Here is an 18,990-nt window from a genome sequence, read left to right on the forward strand (position 1 = left end):
TGTTGTCGCTACCGATCCAGTAATGCGGAAATGGAGTGTGCTGCTAGAAGCGGGGATGAAAAGAGCCGGAAAACTCTAAGGCCCCGTTTACACTAATGCGTTTTAGTTTGAAAACGCATAAGTTTTGCTACGGTTACGCCAACCGTCCACACTACGCCGGAGTTCTCGAGCGCCGAAAACGGAGCGTTTCGAAAACGCAGGAGAGGTTGTTTTCATTCTGAAACGCTGCTGTTCCGTCTTATTGTGGATGATGGAAAACGGAGACGTCTGAAAACGGAGGCGGGGCTGCAGACGTTCGCCTCTCTGATTGGGGCGAATATTAAGTAGCCTAACACGCACAGTTCAGTGCTGCATTCTTTCCGTGTAAGTTCAGACTTCGCAAGTTTTGATCAAGGCTGCAGTCTCTTCTTCTCAGTTTGATATGGAAAAGCAGATTATACCGAGGACACGGGTAAATCTTTAAAGGGAACAGTGTACTTTATAACTTCATTCACATCACCCTGGCTTCGTTGTTTCACTTTCTCAACAATAAAATGTAAACATGATTTAAGGAACTGCCTATTTTCATTTTAATATTGGCAACTTAGACAGCAGACATGTTGAGGCGCCGTGCTGCATAAGATGAGCGTCATCTTCACTGTGTGGATATTTATAACAAAACGGAGCCGATAACAACTGCCTCCTTTCAATTTCAGTGAAAATAAGAAACACAGCCTCTCTTTTGCTGAGTATCAGTTTTAATAATCGATAATGGCCATTTTAAAAGTGTAACATACAATAAGTTTATACATTATAGGAAATAAAGGCAAGCGATCAGTCAATATACAGAATGTACGTGGTTACATTAATCATTAACTTATCTTTGCGCTCAGCCAAAACACGTTACCTGAGAACAAGTAATAGATTCCAATGACCAAAGTCAGGGAATATGTCGTTAGATAAAGACAACAAGATAAATGAAATATCCCGTTTAATAAATATAGTGAGATTAGATCCAGCGGGAGATGCTTGATGAGAAGTCCGACTAGCAGAGCTCTCATCTGGGTAGATGGGCTGAGTGTGATTAAATGTTGATTGTGATGAGTTTTCAACAATACTAAATTGAAACTTTATTTTTTTTACATGGTTTAATAATTTTTTGTTATTAAAATTGAAGTTCCTGTTTCAAAGCTTACAGATAGATGACTAATTTGTATGTCATTGACACTTTTGGCACTTTTTTGGAGTATTTTCATAAGTTTTGTTTTTTCCTGTAAATGATTCAATAAATACCGTACCGTGACATTCATACCGAGGTATTACCGTACCATGAAATTCTGATACCGTTACATCCGTAATATATATATATATATATATATATTATATATATATATATATATATATATATATATATATATATATATATATATATATATATATATATATATATATATATATTCTTTATTGTAATTATTATAACCATTATTTCTTGTTTTGTCAAGTGTTGTTTGTTATTATTGTTATTGTGTGATTTGGTAATTATTGAAAAACATAACACGAATAAAAAAATACTTTAAAAAAAAAATGACACCAGTGAGAAAAAGGCAATTAAAAAGGCGATTAAATTTCATCCAAAATTTTATTTGACTATTTACTCTCCATCGGTCGGTTTCAAACTGTTCTGCTGAACCTGAATTAAGAATGTTCTGGAAACTGACAGTGACATAGCACAAACTGTGTCGCCCTCTAGCTGATAATTATCCATTCTCTATAATTAGTTTAAAACAACATACTGTAGGGCTACACTATATCTAGTTAAATGAATCAAAGTGAAACTGAAATACACCGACACAGTGAAGGATTTTGTCATATTTATGAGATAAAACATTATTAAAAACTAAATATTACAACCCGCTCTACTCTCTCCCCAGCAACATCACATGACAACCTCAAAACATTAAGCAATTCTTATTATGCCTCACACAGGTGAGTGGGCTTGACAGACCACCTATAAATAGATTAAATACTTTTACATCTATAGACACTTTAACAGAGATTTCCACCAAACACTTTCTTAAGCCTAGTTCACACTACAGGATTTTAAACATCAGCAGATCGCTGTGCTGTTCACACTACATGACTTGACTTTGTGTCTTTTGATCTCTGTGGTGTTCACACTACGCAACACTCCGTGAACGATCCACAAGAGGGGGGTCACACACTACATGATCTGACAACATCTCATTCCCCATCAGCTCATTCAAGCTACCAAACCACAGCCAATGAAAATTTGAGGGAGGAGTCGTCAGAAAAAAGCTGAACACTATTGGCTGCTTGTGCGCTGATTTCATCATTGACAGCTTTTCAAGCTTTGGAGAAAGCATTTAAAAACATCGACAAATCAGCTGATTTATGAGCGGATTAATCACTCATCTGCAGGTTCCAGTGGATAGATACACAGAGAGTTTTTAATTTTTGTAATTTTATAACTCTTTGAAATAAAACTAACATATTTATAACACCCTGCCGTTTTCTAACTATCAGTGTATTTCTTTCTGACATTGTAATTTTTTTATTACAAAACAGTAAAGAACTGAGCATTTCTGCCTTAAATTACCATATTGGTCAAAATGACTGCATGCATGTCTGATACTTTTCGCTGTGACTTTAAATATGTGTGCATTTTCTTGCCTGGCAACTTCCTGCTAACATAAACAAAACTTTCTGATGGCAAAAACATCAATTTACTTCAGATATCTTTCAAAACAGCATATTCTGTGCTGTGAAATAGCTCCTGTTTGAAAGTGAAAATGAAAGCCAAGCCTTTAAGTGTTTTAGTATCTTAACTACATATTTATAGGCTGTATTACCAAAAAAAATGATATTTTTAGGGTAATGGTGTCATTAAATATGATGCCAGACATTCAAAGCTTAATTTTAACATCTCAATATTAGCTTTGAATGTAAATATGTTGTGACAATATGGCGTTTTATATGAGAACGGTCAGAATGAGCAGTATGGTAATTCTAATAGTTACAGAATTCTAGTTCCACTGTTAATATATCCTCCTCTCATGTCTGTGCTAACGCAGAATGAAGCGAGTGCACTGATGCCCATTCTGACCAATCACAGATGTTTCTGCTGAGCTCCTGAACACACAGCCATTCAGCTCATGCTGATATGCTCTCTCATTGGCTGTAGCTCGTCACTACATCTGACCACACGTAGTGTTGAGTCGGCCGACTGCTCTGGACTATTTAGCATGCTAAATGTTGGATTTCCGTCTGCGAGGTGTCGGCGACGCGTCAGCGAGCCTCGTTGAAGCGTTGCTCAGTAGTTCACACATAAAGAGCGGCGAGCGCCGAGCACCCGCAGATTTCTTCCCGATCACAGCCCGATCTGTCGGCGAGCTCGTTAACTTCTAAATCGGGCTCAAATCAGGCTTAAAATCCTTTAGTGTGAACTAGGCATTACAATCATCACTCCATATCTTCATGAAGTGTGCTTCACACAGGTGAGTGGGCTTGACAAACCACCAGTAGAAACACTCTTCTCTCTCTAAAAAAACAAAAACCATCCTCTCCTTCCTTTAGCACTTAATTCTCTGAGCACTAACAATCCTTTGCATAATTACTGTATAGCACTTCTTGTGTATTGCCTCTTCTTTTTGAATCACTGAAGGCCTTCTCAACAGCAAGTCGCTTTAAACAAAAGCATCAGCTAAATGACTAAATCTAAATGTTTTCAGGTATTAATAATCCAAAAACCTAACAAAAATAGCTTAGGGGTTGCTTAAATAATGTCTCTATGTTCTTTGGGTAAGGGATTTATCAGAATAAACAGCAAAGGTAAGTTCAAGGCACTCGAAAAATGTGGGGGGAAAAAAAATAAAAATCACAAAACACACATTTTTTAAATTTCTTCCACATTTTCCTTGAACTTACTTTTGCTGTTTTCAGGTATTATTTACTATATAGACTAGAAATTTGGGTGAACCATCTCCTTTAAGAAAACATAATAGTGATGTGAATACGCTTACATGATCTCTGCATTTCAACATTCCACTGCAGATCTGTCACATCTATTTATATGACAGTGTTAGATCTTGCATTCATCCTGACAGACTTTTTTATGTGTTTATTTTAGGTCCCGCAAACTCATGAAGCTTCAGACACCAAGAGCCCAATCTTCCTTAAAGGATGACGATCAGAGCAGCATCTACATTGTATAATCGATTTACTTGTCCAGAATAAGTCTAGAAGTTTTGTCTGGATGGTTTGAACCAGGATGGCCAAGCCGTCTTACAGACTGCAGCACTTTTTAAGGCAAGCTCACTTGCTCCTGTTTTTTCTCGGTGTGGCTTACATCATGGCAGGGAGCGTTTTACTACTTCAGCGCTCTAGTGTGGTAACATTTCAGAGGGACACAGAAACAGTGGCACTCCCTTCCCTACCAGCACCACCTAGAGCCCTGGAGGGACCTGCTGTTAGGTGGCTGTACAGGAGGAACATCATCCAGGAGATGGAAAATCTTGATCACACAGACAACAGAAATGACCAGAAGCACCTCATAACTCCTAACCTGGAGATCAGGCATCTCAGACGCCACTGGTTTCACAGCAGTGCTGAACAGAAAAGCTTTTCTGAACATCATTTACTACAAAAGGAAGCAAGACAAAAAGGTAATGGTTTATAAAAATAACCATTTTATATTTCAATTATTTTAAAATTTGTTGTAAATGCTCAACAGGAACCTACAGTTGAAGTCAGAATTATTAGCACCACTGTATGTCCCCCCAATTTCTATTTAATGGAGAGATTTTTTCAACACATTGCTAAACATGATAGTTTTAATAACTCATTTGCAATAATTGATTTATTTTATCTTTGCCATGATGACAGTACATAATATTTTACTAGACATTTTACAAGATACTAGTATTCAGCTTAAAGTGACATTTAAAGTCAATTAACTGGGTTATTTAGGTTAACTAGACAAGTTAGGGTAATTAGGCAAGTATAACAGTGGTTTGTTCTGTAGACAATTGAAAAAAAAAATACACTCACCGGCCACTTTATTAGGTACACCTTACTAGTACTGGGTTAGACCCCCTTTTGCCCTCAGAACTGCCTTAATCCTTCATGACATACACTCAAGGTACTGGAAATATTCCTCAGAGATTTTGGTCAATTTTGGACATGATAGAATAACGCAGTTGCTGCAGATTTGTCGGCTGCACATCCATGATGTGAATCTCCCATTCCACCACATCCCAAACATGCTGTATTGGATTGAGTTCTGGTGACTGTGGAGGCCATTTAAGTACAGTGAACTCATTGTCATGTTCAAGAAACCAGTCTAAGATGATTCGTGCTTCATGACATGGCGTGTTATCCTGCTGGAAGTAGCCATCAGAAGATGAGTACACTGTGGTCATAAAGGGATGAACATGGTCAGCAACAATACTCAGGTAGGCTGTGGCGTTGATACAATGCTCAATTGGTGCTGATGGGCCCAAAGTGTGCCAAGAAAATAACCCCACACCATTACACCACCACCAGCCTGAACCGTTGATACAAGACAGGATGGATCCATGCTTTCATGTTGTTGATGCCAAATTCTGACACTACCATCAGAATGTCAAATCAAGAAATCAAGACTAATCAGACCAAGCAACGTTTTTCCAATCTTCAAAAGTTCCTAAATCCCCTTTTCCCTCATTCTGATGCTCAGTTTGAGCAAAAATGTCATGTGATTGGTTGATTAGAAATGTGCGGTAATGAGCAGTTGGACAGGTGTACCTAATAAAGTGGCTGGTGAGTGTATATTGCTTAAAGAGGCTGATATTATTGACTTTAAAATTATTATTCTTTTAACTGCTTTCATTCTAGCTGGAGTACAACAAATACAACTTTCTCCTGAAGAAAATAAATCATAGGAAATACTTTGGAAAATTCCCTGCTCTGTTAATCATTGTTTGAGAATATATATATATATATAATTGTGATTTCAACTGTACATTGGATGTTTTATAAATAATGAAACGGAAATATTAGAATAACCATTTATAGAATAACCAAAAATAGAATAACCATTTTGCATTCAAATTATTTTTGAGTTCTAAATGCTGTTCTCATTCTCAATCAGGGACCTACATTGGATGTTTCATAAATAATGAGACGGAGCATGCACTTGGCGGGACCATTCTGTATGATTTTCGTAAAATGACCAGCACCTTGTGCCAGGACACCTGCTCAGAGAGGTAACGTCTAAAGTGACCCACAAGAAAAATTGAGTACTGAAAGAAGCCCTGTTCTGTTAGAAGAAAGTGTTCAGTGTTTATCCACAGAAGCAGGTGGCAGAATGAGAGCTGGCTGGTGTGACGGACCTGGAGCTCATCCAGAGAGTCACAGTTAGAGCCATACACATATGTAAATGCTACAGCCGTTTTAAAGAAAAAAACTATCTATACTAAAACATTCAATGAAGAATATTCAAAGTGTGAAAATACATATTTACTGCTCAAATAAATAATATAGGCAGCAAGGTGGCTCAATGGTTAGTACTGGACCTGTGTGCATGTTCTCCCCATGTTGGCGTGGGTTTCCTCTGGGTGCTCTGGTTTCCCCCACAGTCCAAAGACATACACTATAGGTGAATTGAATAAACTAATTGCGGCTGGAATGACATCCGCTGTGTAAAACATATGCTGGATAAGTTGGCGGTTCACTCCGCTGTGGCGACCCCTGATAATCAGGGACTAAGCTGAAAGAAAATGAATGAATGAATAATGCTTGCTTCAGAAAATGCAAACTGTTATATTTTTCAACCACTTTCATGAATTTTAACTTTAACTTTAAGAAAAAAACAAATCCACAGCCATATCACCCTGCAGCCCAAGACCGGTTACTCACTGAAGCCAAGCAGGGTTGAGCCTGGTCATTACCTGGATGGGAGACCACTATGGAACACTAGGTTGCTGTTGGAAGTGGCGTTAGTGAGGCCAGCAGGGGGCGCTCAACCTGAGGTCTATGTGAGTCCTAATGCCCCAGTAAAAGTGAAGGGGACACTACACTGTCAGTGGGCGCCATCTTTCGGATGAGACGTTAAACCGAGGTCCTGACTCTCTGTGGTCATTAAAAATCCCATGGCACTTCTCGTGAAAGAGCAGGGGTGTAACGCCGGTGTCCTGGCCAAAGTCCCTCTATCGGCCCTTGCGATCATGGCCTCCCAATCATCCCCTTCCACCGAACTGGCTTGATCACTGTCTCTCCACTCCACCAATAGCTGGTGTGTGGTGAGCGCACTGGCGCCGTTGTCCTGTGGCTGCCGACGCATCATCCAAGTGGATGCTACACACTGGTGGTGGTGAGGAGAGACCCCCCTCATGATTGTAAAGCGCTTTGGGTGTATGGCCATACACAATAAATGCGCTATATAAATACACATTACATTACATATTTATAAATGAACTTTGACTAAGATATCCTACCTCACTATCATATTATTTTTTCTTGTTTTAAGAAAAACTCACTCAATTTTGACTTGTTTTCTGAAAACAAAGAATTAAGAGATTTTAGATAGAAACAAGACAAAAAAAATTGAAATATTTTTTCACACATTTAGCAGTACATATACTAACTGAATAAAACTGAAAAGAATTATATAAATTATATATAATAAGAGTTCAAAGGTTCATTCCGCTGTGGCGAGCCCTGATTAATAAAGGAACTTTATTTCTTTTCTTTTCGAAAAGAAAATGAATGAATAAATTCTGTCAATAAGCCTCTCAGATGAAATAACAACTGGTAGAGTAGAACAAAACAGAACACATAGAATAGAATAGAATTTCCATGTGTAATCTCCAAGAAGTGAAGGCCATCTCCTGTTTGCAGTGGTTTCCGGTATGCAGGATTGGAGTTTGGATCAGAGTGTCACTGTGGGAATCGCGTGTGTGCTCGTCGGGCTCGAGGAGAGGACTGTAATCTGGACTGCCGGGGAGAGAAGGGATCCCCATGTGGAGGGGTGGGACGCATGTCTGTTTACAGGGTTGAGGATCGTCTTCCAGGACAGAGGAGATGTGAGCCAAACTAATACCCAAGTGTTTCAAACACTTGAATGGGCCAAACACATATGACATTTTTAATATATTTGAAAAAATTATGAATTTAAAGGTTAGAACCCTGGGTTTCCATTGAGTATCATCACTGTAGATATGACCAGTGGTGTGAAGAAGCAAATTACAGAAGCAAATTAGGTTTTCTCCAGAATGGTGCTTTACTAAAATGTGTAGAGCTGTACAGTCACTACTTTAATTTTTTCTTGTCTTCTGGCTATTGTAGAATAATCAGTTCTATGATTCCTGTCTAATTGAATCTCACATTTAAAAAAATAATACATAAATAATAATAATAATAACAATAATTATAATAATTGCATCATACAGAATAACCTCAAGACACAGAAGATACACAATCATTACACGCAATGACAGAGAGATTGTTTAGACTGCAATATGATGGTAATGAGTTGACTGTGTGTATGTTGACCGAAATGGCCTTAAACAATAACTAAATACACTACAGAATGTTACGTTTTCACACACATGCTCAAATTTCAGGTAAACGCAACAGCCTTTCACAGCATAATTCTCACTACTCAAGTACTTTTAGAAGGGCTACTTTTTACTCATACTTTGAGTTATTATTATTTAACTGATAATTTTCAAAAGATACTTTTACTCTACTTGTACTACATTATTTGGAATGTAATGGTACTTTTACCACTGTATAAAACCAAAATAAGCATCTGGCTCTTGTTCAAACTTGATGCAACATCTGCTGAGCACAACAGGAGGTTGACCTGAGCCTTTGTGCAAGATAACTTCTGTTTATTTTGTTCATTATTTCTCAGACAGAACTGTGCACTACCACGGCTGTTACAAGAGGCCAAAGAACTCAACGGCTGACCTCCTGATCCACACCTCTGGACCGACACACACTCCTCAGCAGTGTATTGAGAGCTGTACAGATCAGGTCAATGCTCTTATCCAGTAGTCTGTTATAAAATTCATTATGAACAACAATTGCTAATACTTAGTATGAGGGGTTTTACAAAGGTTTTACGGCTAAAACCCTATTGTATTTGTTAGATTTTATCCTGCACTGATTGCTATTGCCCAGTCCAAACTGTAAAGCCTAGTCTTGAAACTTGGTCAGATGGTCCAGCACACTACGCCATCTCAAACAATCAGCTAAATCAGCCAATGGGTGGCGCTATATCACTTATTTACCATTTGTCTTACAGGTTTGTTAATCCTTGGCTCAAACCAATTAAATCGACGACTTTCCAAAATCCTGTTCCAATGGACTGTTTTTCTGCTAATTCAAGATATATTCATTATTTTTAAGCACATTATTTGGCCCATTTTGTCAGTAAAGTAAACTAGCAAACCTGTGCTTTCCGATGAAGGGACATTTGCTACAGTCATAGTACATTGATAATCTATGCAAAAATAGTGCACTATTTGAGGGAGCAGCCATTATTACTTGTGTCCGAAATCATGGATGTTATGAAGTGAAGTGTACTCAATCAATCCCACAATGCAAAGTAATAACAAGTGTTCAACCCATGTCACTTAGCAACTAGAAAATGCCAATAATGCACTGTAATGCTGTGTTCATGCCAGACGTGGAAGCATCAAGCGCGACTGATTTACATGTTATGTCAATGCAAAGACGCAATTTGACATCCTGCGGCATGATACGCTCAATTGAGGTGCCGCGAATGAAGCGATTGACGTGTTTAACACACATATCGCATGTTTCGCACAAAACGCTCGAGTTCGAAAATCTGAACTTCAGCGGACATTAGCGCCACAATAACCAATCAGAAGCTTGCTCTTGTGGGGGCATGATTATGACGTAGCTCCTGTTGTTGGTGTCCCGGGGGAAAATCCTCCAGCTGACACTAACAACAGTTCATCAAACTGGGCTTGGCTCAGTCGGAAGCACCGCTGAAAGCTTGCATCATCCACGTATAGTTTCTCGAGGAGTTAATGAACTCACAGAGCTGGGTGCACCTCTGAAAGGATCTAGTGGACCCCCGACACGGCTCCAAATGAATCAACCCTGTTTTCAGCCTTCCTAAAGCACATAAACACAGCTAATCTCTCAATAAAATCCATGTTAGGTATTAAGCAATGCAACTAGAGTTAGCGAGCAGAGAGAAGCCCTATCCATCATGCAAATCCGCATTTTGAAGTGAATTTGTCGCTCACATGAAGCGGACTTGATGTGCGAATGAGCTCAAAATTGGCTCAAAATGTTCAGACGTCTATTTATACGCGAATTCATCCACGCCGTGTCTGGTGTGAACACAGCATAAGAGTTTGCATGCTGAATGAATTTCGGCATCTGACCACAAGATGGCATCTAAAGCTCAATCCTATCAGTGTGTGGTTAGACATAAAATATTATTTAATTAAAAGGATCATATACATGACAAAAATCAAAAGACCTTGTTTCATTACTAATGGACAGCTCTCTGAGTGTTAAATAATGACCACAGGGTCTGACCAAGAAGCAGAAAATCTAATCTGAGGAATTTATCATAAAGCAAAGCACAAGCAATACAGCATCTCCTTCCTCCTAGTGCTCAAATTCCCTTATTCACTACTTCAAGTGGACTAATGTAGGGAATAGTGAATGATGATTTCAGATACTACCTTCTATTTATAATACAACACTATAAAATGGTCTAAACAATTCCTTCATGTTGTTCCAACACAAGTCGATTAAGCTAACTGAATCTGTTTTTTTTTAAGTGGACTGAACATAAAACAACTAAGTTGTCCCCCAAAAAACAATGCAAGAATTGTGTTGTTTCAACCTATTTTAAATACAAACTTTGAACAAGCAGCAAAAGTGAATGCTATGGGGATCTCCCGGTTGGATTTTCAGCACTAGAGCGCTGTCCTTTAGAGGAGATTTAGAACTGGACACACAACCCTGCTTCCTTGACAAGATGTGCAATTTTATTTAGACTATATCAGTCATTTCTTTATATTATCAACAAAAATAATAATAAACAAGTCACTTTTCTATAACATTTTAGACAAATTTATATCGTCAAATCCAATTTATAAGGATGAAGATAGGACAAATACTAAAAGTAAATAAAAAAAAAAAGATTGTTTCATTATTGTGGAATGTATTTGATGTACTATATCAGAATAATGGCAGAATGCAGGTATAGTTCAAGTTATTTAAATAAATAAAGTTCAGTTCAATATGAATATCGCTGTTGAAGGACGATCAACTGACAAACAGCCTCACTGATCCAAAACAAGCATGCCAGAAAGGGTGACTGAATAACAATTCTTATAATTATTGTTGTTAATAATGTGACAAGCTCTATTATATGACATATAAATTGTGTGCAACTTCATTAGGACCTGCCACTGGCTCTTTTGAGAGGACAGGACTGTTTCTGCAGGCGTGCCTCATTTCTTTTGACAATCCAGATGAGTGAAAATGACCAAATGTGCAAGAAGGCCAACCAAACAAACCAGACTTCCCTTCACGACCTCGACTTCTACTGGGTGTACAGCACTCCAGTGCTAGGTAAACTACCACATGCAGCAGCACTAGACTTCATCACTCTTTAACTAAGAAGAGATGTCTTCTTTCAGATGCAACGTGCAAAGAAAGGTCATTTCTGGCCCAGAAGTCCAGCGCTCTTGTGGCCCTGTCCAGTTTTCCAGGAGCAGGAAACACTTGGCTGCGTCACCTGATCGAACTCGTCACCGGATTCTACACCGGCAGCTATTACTTTGACGGATCTCTGTACAATAAAGGTGAGATTTATATACATATATATATATATATATATATATATATATATATATATATATATATATATATATATATATATATATATATATATATATATATATATATAATTTTTTTTTTTTTTTTACAGTTTTATTCATATCATTTTTCTGAAGGTTTTTTTTACAGAGGAATATGATCACTTTATCTCAGATTACTTGCATTGATTTTTAAAGGTTAAAAACAGTTCGATATGCTGCTTGATGTTGCACATTGTTATTTTCTGATTATATTCTTCTTTTTAGTAGTCATGAGCACACTTACTTGTAGAGCAGATAGTTTGACGGATTTATGCCATTTATTATTCCTAGTCATTTCTCCCATATCATTTCTCAATCAGAAGTTCTAAAACAATTTCAAAAATGAGCGCACATTGCAGAATAAGGTCTTTCTTCTATAAGAAACTGTAAAAAAAAGTAAAAAAATCACAATATATTATCGATATCGAATGAAAAACATATTCCCAAAACCCCTTCTTTAAGTACCTTTGACTCTAATGCTTCAAACCAATGAAACAAGAATTTTAAATCTGACTCAAAGTTCAGATTTTTTTGTATTTTGATGTATATAATCTATAAAAATCATCATGCAAACAATTCTGCAATCAGCTATAAGTTTTGAAGTATCATCATTACATAAAATAAACTGTAAAAAAAATCCTAAAAATATCCCAAAAAAAAAACTTTTATAAAAGCCTTTGACTCTAATACTTCAAACCAATAAAACAAGAATTTTGAATCAAACAAAATTTTTGTGCCAGAAATGCATGCAAATGAAATAATGCCTCACATGCAATTCTCACTTGTAATCCATCATAGGATTATCTTTACTTAAAGGTTCAGCAGGTGATCTGCCAAAATGCTAACCGCTTAGCATATTATTTTTGGACAGCGGGGAGGGACTGTGATTTAAAGCCAAACCCCTGATATTGAGAGCGTGCGCACCACAACAGCAGACAGACAACCCACTAGTTCATGTCATTCGCCAGTTAGTTAGTGTTTAGCCAGCGGCGTCGGCGTGCAGGCATTACATTAATTACTTAGCCACACTTGCACGCTATTTCAGAGTGAATATTCAGAGTAGCATGGTAAACAGTATAGGAAGGCTGCTATTGTTCAAAAATGACCCAATGTGAATATAAAAGCAACTTCAGCTCAATAAAGCAGGTTAGGCAGAATAGCGCGATTTACTGATGTTTTGTTGTTAAACTCAATATAAATCTACATTATAGATGCTGTAAAAGGACCTTATGAAACTGAAAATATTCACATCAATCTTTCACTGGGAGATTTCAGTGGCTGAACAACACGTCTGTGCATATAAGTCATTCATAACACAACACAATCTAACTTATGCTTAGCCTGACTAAAATAGTTTTAAAACAGAACATTACCTGCATGTCTAACAGTAATACTTCAGCCATGGTGTTGTCCTTCCTCCAGCGTGCTAAAGTAACTCCAATATTGATTCAGGTTTTTAAAAGTTTCAATTCAGCATTTGATTTCTCCCGGTCTGTCTCGTGACCGCGCGGCGCTTGCAGACGGGCACGCGCGAATGGTGACTCTTTGTGAACAGATGCGCAAAAGTCCAAAATCATTTGCTGACAGACAGTCTGAGCTGCTTATCGGAATTATGGGAGATGTAGGTCCAACAATATTTAATTGGATGAACATTTAACTTTATGCTTTACCCAAAATATAAAAATACATATAAACACATTTAGATAATTTACTGTAATCATTACTATTGGACTGTGAAGACAACAAAAAAACAACAACAAAAAAAGTGAGGTCTCTGCAGGTTTTAAAGGAGAGAAGGATTACTGGCAGAGCGGGAGAGTGGTCTGCGTCAAGACTCATGAAAGTGGCCAGCGGGAGATCCAGATGTTTGACTCTGCCATCTTGCTGATGCGAAACCCGTACCGCTCTCTGATGGCAGAGTTCAACCGCAAGTGTGCAGGACACCTGGGCTACGCATCCCACGCTCACTGGAGGAGCAAAGGTGCCAGTCACTTCACTTCAGCCTTCACTTCAAAGTACTGCATACGGGCAATTCCAGTGTTATAGATGTGACATTTGCAGTAAAAACTCAAAACATAAATTCACATAGAAAGTATACACTCATCGGCCACTTTATTAGGTACACATTACTACTGTAGTACTGGGTTGCACTCCCTTTTACTTTCAGAACTGCCTTAATTCTGTCACATAAATTCAACAAGGTACTGTATTCCTCAGAGCTTTTGGTCCATATTGACATGATAGCATCACGCAGTTGCTGCCGATTTGTCAGCTGCACAATCATGATGTGAATCTCCCATTCCACCACATCACAAAGGTGGTCTATTGGATTGAGGATCTGGTGAGCGTGGAGGCCATTTGAGTACAGTAAACTCATTGTCATGATCAAGAAACCAGTCTGAGATGAATCACGCTTATGACATGGTGCGTTATCCTGCTGGAAGTAGCCATCAGAAGATGGGTACACTGTGGTCATAAAGGAATGAACATGGTCAGCAACAATACTCAGGTAGGCTGTGGCGTTGACACAATGCTCAGTTGGTACTGATGGGCCCAAAGTGTGCCAAGAAAATATCCCCACATCATTACACCACCCTGAACCGTTGATACAAGGCAGGATAGATCCATACTTTTGTTGCTGTTTGTTACATGTTGCTGATGCCAAATTCTGACCCTACCATCCAAATGTTGAAGCAGAAATCGAGACTCATTAGACCAGGCAATGTTTTTCCAATCTTCTATTGTCCAATTCTGATGAGCCTGTGTGAATTGTAGCCTCAGTTTCCTGTTGGCTAACAGGAGTGGCACTCGGTGTGGTCTTCTGCTGCTGTAGCCCATCAGCCTCAAGGTTGGACGTGTTGTGCATTCAAAGATGCTCTTCTGCAGACCTCGGTTGTAAAAAGTCATTATTTGAGTTACTGTCGCCTTTCTATTAGCTTGAACCAGTCTGGCCATTCCCCTCTGACATCAACAAGGCATTTGCACCCACAGAACTGCCGCTTACTGGATATTTTGTCTTTTCAAACTATTCTCTATAAACCCTATAGATGGTTGTGCGTGACAATCTCAGCAGACCAGCAGTTTCTGAAATACTCAGACCAGCCCATCTGGCACCAACAACCATGCACTAAAGGTCAAAGTCACTTAAATCACCTTTCTTTCCCATTCTGATGCTCGGTTTGAACTTCAGCAGACTGTCTTGATCATGTCTACATGCCCAAATGCATTGAGTTTCTGCCATGCGATTGGCTGATTAGAAATTTGTGTAAATGAGCAGTTGGACAGGTGTACCTAATAAAGTGGCCGGAGAGTGTATATTAAATATTGAACATCTGTTTATATTTTCCAAAACAACTAAGCACAGATTTATGGATTTATTTAAATGACATCTAATTCATGAATAAAATGTATTTAGAAGTTTTAGGGGTTTTTAGTGTTTTCTTCTGACCTACAGTATCCTCTGATTAGCCATTTCAGATGCTACTGTAGGTCAAACTATACAAACTATGGACCTAATTTTACTTTTCTTTTAGGCTATATGTAGAAACACAGTTATTTTACTAGAGAAGTGTCTTGTGAACACGGTGTCTATCTCTGCTCTAGATCTGCCGGTTTCAGACTATTGAATGATGTTTTTCTTGTGTAGACTGATTGGCATGATTATGCATTCACAGTGATATGAAGTGTTATAGGGGTCGGCCAAATACATATTTATATTACCTCTGTTTTAATTATTAACATTATTATACAGATCAGAGCAAACTATTTCACACTATTAAAGGCCTGAACCCCTCATATGTACATCTTGTTTTGGTGTCATTCAGGGGAGGATCAATTAATTAGGCCAATCCTCCCCAAACCCCCTTTAATTCACAGCTTGCCACTAAAACAGCTTTTTTCTTCTCCCCCCAGAGTGGAGTGAGTTTGTGGACAGCTACTCGTCCTGGTGGGTGTCTCACGCTCTGGCCTGGCTACGCTTTGCCCACCGCTTGTTAGTGGTGCATTTTGAAGACCTCCAGAAAGATGTCGTCCCCCAGATAAAAACAGTCACCGCTTTCCTAAACATCAGCATCCCAGAAGAGAGGCTTCTGTGCATAGAGAGTGACCGAGACGGACATTTCAAACGCTCAGGATCTCATAACCTGAACTTTGACCCCTTCAGCCCAGAGATGAGAGCACGAATTGACCAGTACATTCAGACGGTGGATAAAGCCCTGCGGGACAGAAACCACAGCGGCCTGCCACACCAATACATGCCCAGGTGATGGAGGGAGCGCACGCAAACACAAAGTGCCTGAGTAAAAAAAACCACAACCTTTCAAATGCTGTGTGTTTGTCTGTTGGTTTGTTTGTGGTGGTGTTGTCACCCGTTTACAGACTGTGCACTTTGTATGCTTTATTAAACAGAATAATTCACACAGTGTTAAATCTTCTTCAGTATAATCTGCAAGTAGGTTTTCCATTCAAAGATGCAACTTAAACTTATGCGCAAAACTGCATTAACTTCCAGTGAATAAACAGAAACAAATTCATCCCTTCCTGATAAACTCAGGCCAAATATCAAAAAGAGAAATTGTATTGGCTGCAGTGGGAAAAGTCATGGGAGTCTACTTTATTCAAGTTCTAGAGGTAATAATACTGAACCACTTTGATGACAGACTTTGGCTGAGGGATTTTAGAATGACCAAAACCTTTTAGATGTTTTACAATGTGGTCAGTCAAATGGATCGTCCATTCATTCAGTCACATTGTGCCCACTTTTGTGATCATGTGATCTATTCAACATATGTTCATTCTAAAAATGCAGCCCTATATCCATTTCTAAAGATCATGAATTAAGTAGCTAGCGCTATGTATTGCATCTTTAAAATGAGCACTACGGGGCGGTATGATGCCGTTTCTTTTCTTGCTCACCAGCTGACTGCTTATCTCAGTGTAGACGGACTTCCTGCTGTTACCAGTTTGTCCGGTAGCTCGATATGCATGTCGGCGGATTGAGATGCTGAGCGGAGTTGACAGCGACAATGGGGTTCGAGTCCAGTAGAGAACGGTTCCAGAAAGCAAGATTAGAAAAAAACAAAAGCTCAAAAATAAAATAAACAAGTAAATAACTGAGAGAATGTGGTAAAATCTGAAAACGTGGTAAAAATCAGGGGGCTTTTCTTTTTCTGGATTGCTTTTTAAAACTGTCGGTTGGGTTTAAGGAAAGGCATGGATGCTGGTCAATCAGTGCTTTTGAAAACATTATTGGTTGGGTTTAGGGAAGGAGGAGGGTGGGGGGTATTGATCACTTGGTCAGTCAGTCGACAGCAGCCTCTGGTAGATTTACGCGAGAACAGCAGAAGCAAATGAAATTAGTGAGAGAAATTAGAGATTTGAAAAAAGCTGACACAGTGGCCTCTGGTAGATTTACGCGAGACAAGCAGACTCAAATGACATCAGCGAGAGAAATTAGAGATCTGAAAAAAGCTGACACAGTGGCCTCTGGTGGATTTACGTCAGAACACCAGTCACGAATGGTACTCCCGAGCAAAATTTGAGATCTGAAAAAGCATACACAGTGGCCTCTGGTGGATTTGCAAAAACAAAAACTGCAAAAAAACGAAGCTCCTGGGATGTATTTGGCACTCTCGAGCAATGTAAATATGGGTCAATGTATAATCAGAATGAGCCTGGGTTGAGCATTTTTCAAAACATCTTTTTTGTGTTCAACAGAAGAGAGAAAATCAAATAGGTTTAGAACAAGGGAAGGGTGAGAAATCTTTTTTTTGTTTTGTTTTTATTTTTGGGTGAACTATGCCTTTAAAAACCTACAGCGCTGACTTAGATACTTAGATTGACTAAAGACTCAACCCTGATTTTACCCAAAAGAACAGAGAAAACTTAACATAGTAAATGCTGCTGGACATTCATTTTTACACAATCACATCAAAAGAAACAATATTCAGCAGGAGTCTTAACTGGCTAAATATCTGCCAATGTGCTACAAGCAGAGAGTCCTTTATTCTCCATAGGCAATCAGGAAGATGTCCATTTTAAACTCTAATCATTTTCATTCAGTTAGTAAAGGACGGCAGCATGCTGTGATGTTTCTGAGTTTGCAGATAATTAGTTGGTACATCAGTCCTCTCGATTTGAGGGCTTCAAAGATTATAATTAGTGCTTAATGTCAGTGCAGCCTGAACGAGAAAAAAATTGCTGTGACTGCAGAATTACTCTGTGAATGACAGATCTTTGCACAACTAAACTACTAGACCAATTAAAGAGATGAACATTCACTCATCATCTACTCAAGTGGTTCTAAACGTTTATGGATTTTTTTCTTCTGTTGAACAAAAAACGCTCAGGATCTCATAACCTGAACTTTGACCCCTTCAGCCCAGAGATGAGAGCACGAATTGACCAGTACATTCAGACGGTGGATAAAGCCCTGCGGGACAGAAACCACAGCGGCCTGCCACACCAATACATGCCCAGGTGATGGAGGGAGCGCACGCAAACACAAAGTGCCTGAGTAAAAAAAACCACAACCTTTCAAATGCTGTGTGTTTGTCTGTTGGTTTGTTTGTGGTGGTGTTGTCACCCGTTTACAGACTGTGCACTTTGTATGCTTTATTAAACAGAATAATTCACACAGTGTTAAATCTTCTTCAGTATAATCTGCAAGTAGGTTTTCCATTCAAAGATGCAACTTAAACTTATGCGCAAAACTGCATTAACTTCCAGTGAATAAACAGAAACAAATTCATCCCTTCCTGATAAACTCAGGCCAAATATCAAAAAGAGAAATTGTATTGGCTGCAGTGGGAAAAGTCATGGGAGTCTACTTTATTCAAGTTCTAGAGGTAATAATACTGAACCACTTTGATGACAGACTTTGGCTGAGGGATTTTAGAATGACCAAAACCTTTTAGATGTTTTACAATGTGGTCAGTCAAATGGATCGTCCATTCATTCAGTCACATTGTGCCCACTTTTGTGATCATGTGATCTATTCAACATATGTTCATTCTAAAAATGCAGCCCTATATCCATTTCTGGAGATCATGAATTAAGTAGCTAGCGCTATGTATTGCATCTTTAAAATGAGCACTACGGG

At 38.6% G+C, this 18,990-nt stretch overlaps 1 protein-coding gene and 1 long non-coding RNA gene across 11 annotated transcripts in view; one reads left to right on the forward strand and one right to left on the reverse strand.

Moving 5' to 3' along the window:
- The window catches only part of wscd1b (WSC domain containing 1b), a 28,202-nt gene extending 9,679 nt beyond the window's left edge, over positions 1-18,523 (forward strand). For 5 of the 6 annotated variants that reach the window (XM_073915100.1, XM_021479437.3, XM_021479441.3 and 2 more), the window contains 8 exons: positions 4,127-4,661; positions 6,128-6,242; positions 7,876-8,060; positions 8,894-9,015; positions 11,433-11,604; positions 11,673-11,837; positions 13,672-13,872; positions 15,804-18,523. In XM_073915100.1, coding sequence (XP_073771201.1) covers positions 4,268-4,661; positions 6,128-6,242; positions 7,876-8,060; positions 8,894-9,015; positions 11,433-11,604; positions 11,673-11,837; positions 13,672-13,872; positions 15,804-16,156 — 1,707 coding nt within the window. In that variant the 5' untranslated portion in view covers positions 4,127-4,267 and the 3' untranslated portion in view covers positions 16,157-18,523. Of the gene's footprint in view, positions 1-1,910; positions 1,966-4,126; positions 4,662-6,127; positions 6,243-7,875; positions 8,061-8,893; positions 9,016-11,432; positions 11,605-11,672; positions 11,838-13,671; positions 13,873-15,803 lie in introns of all 6 variants that reach the window. The other variant, XM_068224007.2, reaches the window with a different exon arrangement.
- LOC103911773 (uncharacterized) overlaps positions 1-18,990 on the reverse strand; it is a 281,613-nt gene that overhangs the window by 240,867 nt on the left and 21,756 nt on the right. The window lies entirely within an intron of this gene.

The sequence above is a fragment of the Danio rerio genome, chromosome 10, assembly GCF_049306965.1.
Source record: "Danio rerio strain Tuebingen ecotype United States chromosome 10, GRCz12tu, whole genome shotgun sequence".
Taxonomy (NCBI): domain Eukaryota; kingdom Metazoa; phylum Chordata; class Actinopteri; order Cypriniformes; family Danionidae; genus Danio; species Danio rerio.